We start from the raw sequence: 14,602 nt of genomic DNA, 5'->3' as shown, positions 1-14,602 counted from the left end.
TACACTACCTTGTTCTTGACTTGTAGTATGTTTTGATTTTTTATCTGAATTTTTCTTTTGTGAGGTTACAGGTATCGGTGCAGGTAGACATTGAAGTTGTTGGTCTAAAAATAAATATTTATAAAACTATTTTACTTACCAATTTAATCAAAACATTTAAATTTCAGTTGCAGCTTTTATGGAAACAAAATTAAGGGATTAAGTATACTTAACAAAAAAAAATTTAAACTTAAAATTTTTAGTTTCGATAAAAAATGTAAATGAAATTATAACATTAAAAAAAAACATATTTATTTTTAATAATTGAAATTGAGTGAGAGAACTTTCCTTAATATATTATTAAAGTTGAGCTATTTTTCATAATAATACTGTACGGAAAAAACTTTTTTAATATATATATATGTATATATATGAAGTTTTTCTATATTATGACCGCAATAATTTTTTTGGATCTTAAAACTATAAGTAAAATAACAGACCATGTTAACACAAATAAAAACAGTAGCTTAAAATATATTTAAACTAAGTGAAAACGTACTTTTTATATTATCATGAGAAACAGTTTAAGTTATAGACTTTAGCAAAGTTCTACTTTATTACATTAATTAAAAAAATTAAGTAGGTTAAAATAGAGAAAAAAATCTCATAGTTGCTTAGAAATAAAATTTTTATAATAATAATTTTTTCCTAAGATTATCATAAGTACAATTTTAAGCATGCAACCGATAAAATTTGAAAATAAAAAATGGTACCATTTAACTAATCATTTTTAAGTTATATAATTTCATGAGCACAATACCTAAATTTTATTTCTTGTTTATTAAAATTTAAAATTCAAACTCATATTTTTAATTTATATGACAACTTAGCTTGAGTTTCCAGTCTTAAAACTTGTTATTCAAACTAGAAAAAAAGATTTTAGTTTTTAAAAACTTTCTTAAAACATATAACAACTATTTTCACGTATTACATAAATTCAGATTGTAGACAGTATGCCTTTAAAGTCATTAAAATAAGAAACAAATAATATTTTTTTAACTGTTATTGCCTTACTTACCTTTAGGCTTCAAAAAATACAGTTTAGTGTAATCTTCTAATTATTGTATTCATTTTGTACAAAACTCCTTATAAATTAAGCAAATACTTTTCAAATTAATAGTTTATTGTTAAGATCAATTGAAGTTATTAATAATTATAAATTATAAAAAAAGACTTTTACTACACGATTTTTAAAAAACAAGGTCGAGGATTCAAAAAAAAAAAAACAAAAAGAGTAAATCAAACTATGTAACTTTAACTTGCTATAAACTAAGTAGACAGCATCAGTATAAACATGGTCACTACTATCCGGTACAACCCGTGGACGGTTGTTTGTCTACCTCTGGGTTTTTTTAATATACATTATTTAACATGAAAAGCAAAGTATAAGTTAAACAATAAATGTGGACTAAAAATTGAGCTAATTATTAATTATTGTATTTTAGACAAACCAAAAAACTTAATCAAAAATTTATGTAGCAAATAAAAAATGCAAAGTTTACGTTTTATATTATAAATTATATTTAAATAAAATTACTTGAAAAAGTAAATAAAAAAACTTGAATTTTTTCTTAAGTACTTAAGCGGTAGACATTCATAAAGTAACGATGCATGTAATTTCATTTTCTTTCATTTAAAAAGTAAAAGTAGTAAGTAAAAATAAAATAAATTTTAAAAGTTAGTCTAAATTTAAGTAGAGAAAAATAGTAAACAATTAAAAGCGATATTATTACCACATATAAAATAATATGTTAAGTAATAAATTATAATAATAAAAACAAATGTTTAAGCACTGCTTTGGTTTATTACCGGTTTCGGTGGGCCTTAGCCGACCTTTTCAAATAATTTCAAAACAGTAAATAACATTTAGACATTGGCAGTAATGTGAATCTGAACTCATTGATGCGTAAAAAATAAATAAACATTAACTATTCAAATTTTAATGAAAAATGCATAATTAGGTGAACTAAATATTGGTATTAATTAATAAATAAAAATAAAAGAAATTAAAAAACTAAATGCAGTAATATAAACGAAAACACAACAAATTCTTAACAAAATTCTGAAAAAACTAACGGATGATTAAAATGCTAAAAATATTTAAATTATTAGGTTTTAGACTCATTCCAATAGAATAATAAAAATTTGTTTCTGTGCCTGCAAGAGCTCATTACTTCTGATCTTTTGTTAATACAGTTCTTATCTGCTTGTAGGATCTTTAATGCTTCTTTCAAGCACAACCTGCACGTCTCGATTCTCGGTCTTGATTCATGTTCTTTTTCCAGTATTGTCCAAGTCAATTCATAATTCTTATTTTCGTTCTTCAATGTGTGGATGTATTTTGATAGCTCAGTTGCTTGTTTGTATTGAATATAATTTTTATCTTCTGGGTTGCTATTTATTGTCGTTCTGTGGGTTGCCACTCTTTTTTTAAATTGGTTGGCGCTTAGACCAATATATGATTTAGTTGCATTGTCGGTTTTTACTGTGGCTTGGTATATGACATTTTTTGCTCTACAGTTACCGCCTTTCAAAGGACATTTCTCTTTGTTTCTACAGTTACATGTTTCATCTTCATCATTCTTGTTGCAGTTTGTGAGCTTCTTGTTATGATTCTTTATGATTGTCTCAATGTTTGGCAAACAGCTGTAACTTAATTTGATGTTGTTCTTATTCAAGTATTTTTTGAATTTACTGTCTACTCCGAAGTATTTGTTTATTATTTGGAGAAATTTCTTGCCAATGTTTGTTTTTATTGATTTGCAGTATGGTGGATTAAACCATATTATTTTTCTTTTTCTTTTTCTAGGCTGTTTCTTTTCATCATCTTCATCTTTGAACTTTTTAACTAAAAAGGTTACTCTCGAGATAGTTTAATATAGTTACAAACTTATTCCTAAGTTATGAATAAAACACACTTTGAATGAATGCAATTTACTTTATTTTCAATAATAATTCTTAGTTCTGAAGAAAGAAACTATTAAATCACGACACAAATAAAATCTATAAAAAGTATCAACAATCGTAAAGTTACATAAATACTAACATCAACTCCGCGATGTAGACGTTTTCTTGATTCTCGATAAATTGAAGTAAAACGTTAAACTTAATCGTAACTAGATCATACCGCGGAATAACTTTGCAACTGACTTTAACGCTTATTTGAAAGACAAACGCCGATATATACTCGTCGGAATGAAATTAACTCCTTGAAATAATAAAAATGTTTGTTTTTTTAATACTGGAAGCACGTCACGAAATCTGCGTAAAACAGTTTACAACATCCGCTTTAAAATACGAAAATGAGATGTTAATATCATTACATTGTTTCTTTTTAAGTTTTCAATTTTAACGTTTTAAGCCTGGTTTTAAATAATTTAAATCCTTAAAATCTTACTTAACTTTAAACTTTTTTATAATTGTTTAAAGGCCGCGTCAAAAAAAAAAAAAAAAGTAAGAAAAAGAAACTGAATAACTTATTATCTCAAAAATTATATAATTTACAAAAACTTAGATAAAACACAACATAAAGACAAATTAAGTAACAATGATAGTCATTTAGTTGGCTTCTGGCTTGTTGTCTTCGAAGTTCTTGTCCTTGGGCCTGTTGTCCTCGGGCATCTTCTATTCCGGCGTTTCTCTTCCGATTTCTTCTTCTACGGTGGTTTATTTAGCAGGAACGAATTGTTTTAATTCGCTTGTTCTTCTCTAAACTTCAAATTCAAAAATTCATCGAAGTCACTTGTTGACATAGAAAAAATTCATCTTTTCATTGTCCATCAATGTAGTATTCATTTCAAAAATACGCGGCTCAAAAAAAAAAAGTTGAGATATTCTTTCAAGAAAGTTTAGTAAAAACTACTATGTTATTATGCCACAAGACAATAACGAAACTGTCAGTATTTACGTTTAAACCTATTATTTTATACAAAACAAAACATTTTAAGCATTTAAAGGTGCATTAAATAGAAAATTAATATTTTAAAACACATGAAACATTTTAATTTTGTTTTTAACTTAGAAAAACATATGTTCTTAATATTTAACTCGCAAACTTTAATAAACAAAACAGAAAACATTTTTTTTAAAGTATTTTACAAAACAATAAATAGTATTTTCATGCACAAACTTTTAAAGGATTCAAGTATAAAATATTTCTATTAAAGCAACACAAAACTTAAGCATTATAGATATTTATAAAGAGAAAAATTTAGCGAGTCTTTTTTTTGATCGTTAACAGTCAAAACTAAATGGGAGTTGAAAGTACTTTTAAATTCAAAATTTATAGGAAAAGTTTATCACGAGTTGAATTTTAAAGCTTTAAACTTGAACTTGATTATTTTACGAGCAAAAAGTCTGGTAATTTAATTTTGTTTTAAAGTTAGAGAAAAAAAGTAGTTACTAAATTCTCAATATAAAAATAGGCTTATAAAACTTTTTTATAATATAATTGTTATGTCTTAGCTTTTAATTAATTAGTACCAAGCTGTAATTTATAATATAAAAAACTTCATAACACATCATTAAAAGTAAAAAAGCTTTAAACTTTACAATTCAGAAATTTTATCAGAAAAGAATACAAAATAAATACACGTAATAGTTTCTTTCATTTTAACTTCTTAAAAAAATTACCTGAGTTTAGAAAATATTTAAATAGATTTTCATGTTAATAAAAAGTTAAAACTTTTTACCTTTATTAAAGTCTGTTTAGTTAGTTTTGTGAAAATAATTATATTTTATCTTCAAAAGGCTTTATGATAAATGTTAAAAGTTTTATACCTGCTATTAGTAATTCTGACTCTTTTTTATTCTGTGTTATAATTTCTTTTTTGTCAAAGGAATTAAGTACCGTCAAATTGTTTTTCTCTTTAGCTAATATATTGCTTGATACGCTAGTTTGTGATTTTGTTTTTGAAGAATTGTAATAGCCTGAGTCTTGTTTATAACTTTTAAGCTGCACTGTTGGCACTTGATATTTTGGCTTGCTATCATATTTTTTATTGTAACTGCTATTTTTTTGATGTTGTTTCTGATGTTTTTCTTTGCTAAGTTTACCTTGTTTTGCTGTAAAAGCAAAAGCTTGCTTATAAGCTCTACTAGCTTTTCTTTTCCGCTGTTGAGGGTTACTTGAATAATAGTTTCCGCTTAATCTTTTTTGTTGAAACTTTTGGTTGTAGTTTGAATTCTTATCTACAGCATATTTAGACCCTTGAACTGTTTTACCATTAGGACCTGTCACGTTTGCGGCTTCTGACATGTTATTTTTACCTACAACAATATCAAACTGGACTTTTTCTCCTTGTGCAAGAGACCTTAAGAATTTGTTAGGGTTATTTTTGACGATAGCTGTATAATGAACAAAAATATCGCTGTTCCGATCATCACGATGAATAAAACCGTAACCTTTGCGAACATTAAACCATACTACTTGACCAGTTACTCCAACTGCTATAGTGTTTTTGGTTACTTGAGCTTTTTCTTCGGCTGTTTGTGACGCCTTAGTTATATCAAATGTTTTTGTGGGTAAGTATTGATGACATGACAAACACTGTGCTATGTTAACATTACTACTATTCCCATTGTATGATTTTTTTGGTTTAAAATTATCTCTATCTTGATTATGTTGACGATAATTGTAAGTATGATTAAAACCATTATCTCTTAAATGAAAATTTTGTTGATGATTAGGTCGAACTTGCTTATGGTAACTTATTTTAGACTTATAATGATTTTGCTCATACTGCTGTAGTCTATCGTAATTAACTTGCTTAGGTATTAATTCGTTTTCTTTATAAGCATTCCATATGGCTTGTCCTTTCCTTTTAAAAACTTCTAAGCTTTCATCAAAATGTTCCCTAATCTTATCTTTGATCGAAAAGGGCATTAAGTATGCAAGAAAAAACTTAATTCTGTCCTGCTCTGGACATTTGGCCCAACTTACGGCTGTAGCAAATATTTTATTAAAGTTTGTACAATCATCCCAAATTGGAATTTTATCTAAAATTTCAGCTAACTGATTGTCCCTATTAATAAAAAAGTTTCTTAAAGAACTGTAATTTCTTTCACCTCGTTCTGTCATTTTATAATAGTCTGACAACTCTTCTCTCGGCCAAAACCCAGTTAAAAATTTATACTTTTCTGTATTACTAGAAATATTTTCATTTAACATTTCCTCCTCGAAAAAACTAATAATATTACGAGGGTTTCTTACAAAGTCTAACCTTTTAAACTTTTTACTTAGTCTTTGCGCCTTAAATGTGTCGCTAAAAATGTTTAAATTATTTTGATTACTTTTTTCGTAATCATCGTAAAAAGGTTCGCGTTTTTCTAGCATCGCACGTTCGTAATGTGGTGATCTAGACTGCTTTAACCTATTATTTAGTTTTTTTATTTGCATTTGCAAAAATCTTAACTCTTCTTCATTTGTTAGCTGCTTAACTTCGCTTGATTTTCTAAATTGTTGTTGAATGCTGTTTGACGGATAAAATTCAGCATTATCATTCATCATTTCTGCTTGATGAGAATTATTAAGATTGATATCGTCATTGTTGTTTGTGTGCATTTATTCTGTTGACTGCTTAAAGATTTGTAACCAGAAGATTCAAGGTTCTTAAAAGACACTGCGTGGTTTCCACTTTAACCAAATGGGTTATTGTAATGATGATTTATGTTTTATGTCTTAACTACGTGGTCTCCAGTAACTTACTAACTGCTATTCTTACGAGAAGTAAATAATATACTAACAGTATAAGTTACAAAACTATTTCCTAAGTTATGAATAAAACACACTTTGAATGAATGCAATTTACTTTATTTTCAATAATAATTCTTAGTTCTGAAGAAAGAAACTATTAAATCACGACACAAATAAAATCTATAAAAAGTATCAACAATCGTAAAGTTACATAAATACTAACATCAACTCCGCGATGTAGACGTTTTCTTGATTCTCGATAAATTGAAGTAAAACGTTAAACTTAATCGTAACTAGATCATACCGCGGAATAACTTTGCAACTGACTTTAACGCTTATTTGAAAGACAAACGCCGATATATACTCGTCGGAATGAAATTAACTCCTTGAAATAATAAAAATGTTTGTTTTTTTAATACTGGAAGCACGTCACGAAATCTGCGTAAAACAGTTTACAACATCCGCTTTAAAATACGAAAATGAGATGTTAATATCATTACAACTTTATTTTGTAATTATAGCCACTTAACTTTATTGCGTCATTGTAATCTTTACTTATTTCATTGAATAGATTTTCATTGCTAGAATTTTTGGAAAGTCTTTCTTCTATCATTTTTGGGATTTGTTTCAGTATTGCTGGAGGGTGGTTGGACTTTGAATTAATATATATAATTTTGCTGTTTTCTTTTCTATATGGTTGGAATGTGTGGTTGTATAGATTGAAGCTTAAGTCTAGATAGTTAATTTTACGTGAAGGATTTTCAATATCTAACTTTATTCCCATTTCTTTTGATATGTTGTGCATGGATTTTTTAATTTTCTCTATATCAACATTACTTTTGTTTTTTTCTATGACCATTAAGCCATCGTCGCGGTACAATCCTGTTGTTAGGTTTGGGAGCGCATTGTAATGATATTAACATCTCATTTTCGTATTTTAAAGCGGATGTTGTAAACTGTCTACGCAGATTTCGTGACGTGCTTCCAGTATTAAAAACAAACATTTTTATTATTTCAAGGAGTTAATTTCATTCCGACGAGTATATATCGGCGTTTGTCTTTCAAATACGCGTAAAAGTGAGTTGCAAAGTTATTCCGCGGTATGATCTAGTTACGATTAAGTTAAACGTTTTATTCAAGTTTCGAGAATAAAGAAAACGTCTACATCGCGGAGTTGATGTTAGTATTTATGTAACTTTGTTGATACTTTTTATAGATTTTATTTGTGTCGTGATTTAATAGTTTCTTTCTTCAGAACTAAGAATTATTATTGAAAATAAATTAAATTGCATTTATTCAAAGTGTGTTTTATTCATAACTTAGGAATAAGTTTGTAACTATATTAAACTAGCTCGAAAGTAAAGTCCAATTTGGTTAAAGTGGAAACCACGCAGTGTCTTTTAAGAACCTTGTTTCTTCTGGTAGGAATCTTTGAGCAGTCAACAAAATAAATGCACACAAACAACAATGACGATATCAATCTTAATAATTCTCATCAAGCAGAGATGATGATTGATAATGCTGAATTTTATCAGTTAAACAGCATTCAACAACAATTTAGAAAATCAAGCGAAGTTAAGCAGCTAACAAATGAAGAAGAGTTAAGATTTTTGCAAATGCAAATAAAAAAACTAAATAATAGATTAAAGCAGTCTAGATCACCACATTACGAACGTGCGATGCTAGAAAAACGCGAACCTTTTTACGATGATTACAAAAAAAGTAATCAAAATAATTTAAACATTTTTAGCGACACATTTAAGGCGCAAAGACTAAGTAAAAAGTTTAAAAGGTTAGACTTTGTAAGAAACCCTCGTGATATTATTAGTTTTTTCGAGGAGGAAATGTTAAATGAAAATATTTCTAGTAATACAGAAAAGTATAAATTTTTAACTGGGTTTTGGCCGAGAGAAGAGTTGTCAGACTATTATAAAATGACAGAACGAGGTGAAAGAAACTACAGTTCTTTAAGAAACTTTTTTATTAATAGGGACAATCAATTAGCTGAAATTTTAGATAAAATTCCAATTTGGAATGAGTGTACAAACTTTAATAAAATATTTGCTACAGCCGTAAGTTGGGCCAAATGTCGAGAACAGGACAGAATTAAGTTTTTTCTTGCATACTTAATGCCCTTTTCGATTAAAGATAAGATTAGGGAACACTTTGATGAAAGCTTAGAAGTTTTTAAAAGAAAAGGACAAGCCATATGGAATGCTTATAAAGAAAACGCATTAGTACCTAAGCAAGTTAATTACAATAGACTACAGCAGTATGAGCAAAGTCAGCATAGGTCTAAAATAAATTACCATAAGCGAGTTCGTCCTAATTATCAACAAAATTTTCATTTTAGAAATAATGGTATTAATCATAATTACAATTATCGTCAACATAACCAAGATAGAGATAGTTTTAAACTAAGAAAATCATACAATGTGAATAGTAGTAATAATGTTAACATAGCACAGTGTTTGTCATGTCATCAAAACTTACCTACAAAAACATCTAATACAACCAAAGAGTTTCAAACAGTTAAAGAAAAAGCTCAGGTAACCAAAAACACTATAGCAGTTGGAGTAACTGGTCAAGTAGTATGGTTTAATGTTCGCAAAGGTTACGGTTTTATTCAACGTGATGATCGGAACAGCGATATTTTTGTTCATTATACAGCTATCATAAAAAACAACCCGAACAAATTCTTAAGGACTCTTGCACAAGGAGAAAAAGTCCAGTTTGATATTGTTGTAGGTAAAAATAACATGTCAGAAGCCGCAAACGTGACAGGTCCTAATGGTAAAACAGTTCAAGGGTCTAAATATGCTGTAGATAAGAATTCAAACTACAACCAAAAGTTTCAACAAAAAAGATTAAGCGGAAACTATTATTCAAGTAACCCTCAACAGCGGAAAAGAAAAGCTAATAGAGCTTATAAGCAAGTTTTTGTTTTTACAGCAAAACAAGGTAAACTTAGCAAAGAAAAACATCAGAAACAACATCAGAAAAATAGCAGTTACAATAAAAAATATGATAGCGAGCCAAAACATAAAGCGCCAACAGTGCAGCTTAAAAGTTATAAACAAGACTCAAGATATTACGATTCTTCAAAAACAAAATCACAAACTAGCGTATCAAGCAACATATTAGCTAAAGAGAAAAACAATTTGGCAGTACTTAATTCCTTTGACAAAAAAGAAATTATAACACAGAACAAAAAAGAGTCAGAATTACTAATAGCAGGTCTAAAACTTTTAACATTTATCATAAAGCCTTTTGAAGATAAAATATAAATATTTTCACAAAACTAACGAAACAGACTTTAATAAAGGTAAAAAGTTGTAACTTTTTATTAACATGAAAATCTATTTTAAATTTTTTCAAACTCAGGTAATATTTTTAAGAATTTAAACTGAAAGAAACTATTAAGTCTATTTATTTTGTGTTCTTTTCTGATAAAATTTCTGAATTGTAAAAGTTTATAGTTTTTTTACTTTTAATGATGTGTTATGAAGTTTTTTATATTATAAATTACAGTTTGGTAACTGAACTATTAATTAAAAGCTAAGACATAACAATTATACAATTAAAAAGTTTTATAAGCCTATTTTTATATTGAGAATTTAGTAACTACATTTTACTCTTAACTTTAAAACAAAACTGATTTATCAGATTTTTGCTCGTAAAATAATCAAGTTCAAGTTTAAAGCTTTCAATTCGACTCGTGATAAATTTTTCCTATAAATTTTGAATTTTAAATTACTTTCAACTCCCATTTAGTTTTGACTGTTAACGATCGAAAATAGCACTCGCTAAATTTTTCTCTTTATAAATTTCTATAATGCTTAAGTATTGTGTTGCTTTAATAGAAATATTTTATAGTTGAATCCTATAAAAGTTTGTGCATGAAATACTACTTATTGTTTTGTAAAATATTTTAAAGAAAATGTTTTCTGTTTTGTTTATTAAAGTTTGCGAGTTGAATATTAAGAACATATGTTTTTCTAAGTTAAAAACAAAATTAAAGTTTTTCATGTTTTTTAAACTATTAATTTTCTTTAAATGCATCTTTAAATGCTTAATTTTTGTTTTGTTATGTATAAAAAAATGGGTTTGAAAGTAAATTCTGACAGTTTCGTTATTGTCTTTTGGCATAATAACATAGTAGTTTTTACTAAACTTTCTTGAAAGAATATCTCATTTTTTTTTTTTTGAGCCGCGTATTTTTTGGAATGAATTCTTTCAAATGAATACAACAATGATGGACAATGAAAAGATGAATATTTTCTATGTCAACAAGTGAATTCGATGAATTTTTGAATTTGGATAAGAACAAGCGAATTAAAAGAATTCGTGCCTGCTAAATAAACCACAGTAAAAGAAGCAGCCCGATTACAAGAAGTCCAAGGACAAGAAGCCGGAGAGAATGATTAAAGACAACAAAATGAATTTAATTTGTCCTTATGTTGTGTCTTTACTTAATTTTTGTAAATTATGTAATTTTTGAAATAATAAGTTATTCAGTTTCTTTTTCTTACTTTTTTTTTTGACGCGGCCTTTTAATAATTATAAAAAAGTTTAAAGTTAAGTAGGATTGTAAGGATTTAAATTATTTAAAACCAGGCTTAAAACGTTAAAATTGAAAATTTAAAAAGAAACAATGTAATGATATTAACATCTCATTTTCGTATTTTAAAGCGGATGTTGTAAACTGTCTACGCAGATTTCGTGACGTGCTTCCAGTATTAAAAACAAACATTTTTATTATTTCAAGGAGTTAATTTCATTCCGACGAGTATATATCGGCGTTTGTCTTTCAAATACGCGTAAAAGTGAGTTGCAAAGTTATTCCGCGGTATGATCTAGTTACGATTAAGTTAAACGTTTTATTCAAGTTTCGAGAATAAAGAAAACGTCTACATCGCGGAGTTGATGTTAGTATTTATGTAACTTTGTTGATACTTTTTATAGATTTTATTTGTGTCGTGATTTAATAGTTTCTTTCTTCAGAACTAAGAATTATTATTGAAAATAAATTAAATTGCATTTATTCAAAGTGTGTTTTATTCATAACTTAGGAAATAGTTTTGTAACTTATACTGTTTGTATATTATTTACTTCTCGTAAGTATAGCAGTCAGTAAGTTACTGGAGACCACGTAGTTAAGACATAAAACATAAAAATCAATAAAAATAACCCATTTGGTTAAAGCATTCCTGAGTTTATGTAGTATATAGAGACCTACTAGTTCGCATATTTCCGCTCCATGCTTACCTCCCATGGTAATGTCGAAAAGTTCATTCTCTTCTGTGTTACTCTTTCTTTTTACCCATACTTCTTCTTTGTTATGTAATACAGATTTAGATGCGTTTAAGATGATCTTAATTTCTTGTTCGCTTACTTTTGTACTTTCTTTTGCAAAAGCTAAGGCTTTACTTAATAGCTTTTCTGATATAGATGGGTAAAACTCCACAATGTCAAACTTCATGAACTTGTATTTGTGTTTTTTTAGTTTTTTGTACCAGTTTAAGACTTCTTGGGAACTTCGCCACTGTAGGTATTTGGTTGATTTTCTTAATACATTGTTGATTCTGTCAATTATACATTTGCTAATTTGACCTATGTCTGAATAGCTAGGATTTATTAATCTTGTTTTGGGATTGCTGGCGAAATCCTTTTTGTGGTCTTTTAGCGTTATATAGCATTGTTGCTTAGGTAAGTGGTTTACTAATTTCTTTTCAAGTTTTAGATTTGTTACTATTTCTTTGGCTTCTTTATTTATCTCATTCATAACTGTTTTGTCACTTTTTTTATATGATTTTCGGATCGATTTTAGTAATAGGCTGTCGTATTCTAATTTAGGAATAAATTTAAGTAATAAATTATAAAACTGTATAAGAATATTGTTACAATGACAGGTTATTTTTTTTTTAACTTTAAAAGTACGAAAAATTATCTGTAAGTAAACAACGATAAAAGTTAGCAAATTAGTTAAATAAAATAGAAAATTATAAACGTTACAGTATAATATAAAAATATAGATATAGTTTTCTAATACAACATTTTTTCAACCCAAAAAAACGTATAGAGAAACTTTGTTTTACTTAACTATTTAAAAAGATTAAACTTCATACTGAATAACTTTCAAATGTATTAATAGTTATAATGTTAACAAATTTAAGTAGCTTTTTAGTTCAGCTTGAAAAACCTAAGAAGAATTTAATTACGTAACAATAATTCAATTGGTCTTTAATTGTTTCAGCTTTTAAGTTCAATCATTGTTTTTAGATTGGATTTTAAAACTTTATTACTATACAACTGACATTAAACTGTTTTTTTTTATCTTATAGTCCATATTTAATCTCAAATCTATAAAACATTTAATCCTTTAAAGTTAAAAATATCGTTGTTGAAAACCAGTAGTTTCCAAAGAAGGCGATATCGCTCCGTTAGTTTTGGAGCTACTGCTGTAAACTAAAAGCATATATAACTAAATACAATTTAAACATTATTAAACTTTATCTATAAAGGTACTACAAACTAACATTTTACTAAAACTAGTGGTTAAAACTAATAACAACTTCTGACAAATTATTTTTTTAAAACATTACAAATCTAAAACTTTATTGAGTTATAAACAAATATTGCAAATAACATATAAAAAATAATAATTATAAACTAATTGTATACAAAGTACACATACTTCATACGTATAAAAGATTTTATAACAAATAATTTCAAAAATTTTAAATACAAGCTACAACAATTTAGTTACCATTAATGAACTAATGTTAACTATATAATAGTTAATTGTATAAAATGATTTTTGTAAGTAAATACTTATTTAAACTTAAGCAGTTTAGCTGCTCATAAAATATGAGCAGTTCTATGGAGTTTTTTTACAAGTTGATGTTATTTTTTTAACGTTTTTGCTATCAATTTCTTTTTAAGCATTTAAAAAAATTTAGAGTAACTTTCAAGACTTAAGTAATAAAAGTTATTAGGATCCTAATGGAAAGTGTAGACTAAAAACGCAAAAAAAAAAATTAACTAAAAATGATCTTCTTTTTTTAACCGATCTTCTTTGAATTTTTACAGTAAGTCAACACTAATACATAAACTTCAAAAACTAAAAATAATAAAATCAAAGAAAAAATAAATTATTTAAAAAAACAATCTTTTTTTTTTATAATCTAAATTTCTTTATTCTGTAATGTTTAAAATTTCAACGTTCAGAGTCTTTCAAACTTTATGAGGAATATTGCCTAACAATTTGAGGTTTTTACCCCAAAAATAGAAAGACTTTAAGTAAATTTTCAAATTTCTGAGAAAAAAACAATGAAAAAATGTTGGTCTATAATTTGTATGGGAAACTTTTTACAAAAACGTCAAATCACAAAAGTTAATTAAAAAATTACATTCTAAAAAAATTGACTTATAATTGATACTTAAAGCTTTTATATAGGAACCAATGTTAAATTTTGTTAAAAAATTCTTAACACCCCTTTAATTGATTTATTCATTCACTTTTCTACTTTAAGTTTTTTTTTTGTTTTGTTTATCTAAGTTTAATAAATATATCTAAAATGTTATATATGTAGGTTATTTTTTTTAAAGTCTTAATTAGTTTTTAACTTTAACTTTGTTAGTTAAATATTTATAAAAATAAAAAGCACTATTAAGAAAAGATCACTCCAAATTTCAAAGTTTTACAAAATTCTTGATTAAAAATAGTAATAAAGTATATCAAAAAAATATAAACAGTCTTTATTTGAAACTACGTTTTTTATACACCAATACTTGTTAGAAATTTGTTTGAAATCTATAAATCAGTAAACAACATACTTATTAATTATAAATGAGGAAGCCTTTATA

At 26.6% G+C, this 14,602-nt stretch overlaps 1 protein-coding gene across 1 annotated transcript in view; it reads right to left on the bottom strand.

Moving 5' to 3' along the window:
* LOC145849837 (macoilin-1-like) overlaps window positions 1–14,602 on the bottom strand; it is a 51,946-nt gene that overhangs the window by 21,983 nt on the left and 15,361 nt on the right. The window contains exon 6 of the mRNA XM_082954914.1: window positions 9–104. Coding sequence (XP_082811040.1) covers window positions 9–104 — 96 coding nt within the window. The remainder of the gene's footprint in view (window positions 1–8; window positions 105–14,602) is intronic.

This window comes from Thalia democratica, chromosome 2 (assembly GCF_965202585.1).
Source record: "Thalia democratica chromosome 2, ktThaDemo2.hap1.1, whole genome shotgun sequence".
In the NCBI taxonomy this organism is placed as follows: Eukaryota; Metazoa; Chordata; class Thaliacea; order Salpida; family Salpidae; genus Thalia; species Thalia democratica.
This window is presented reverse-complemented; position numbering and strand designations above follow the sequence as displayed.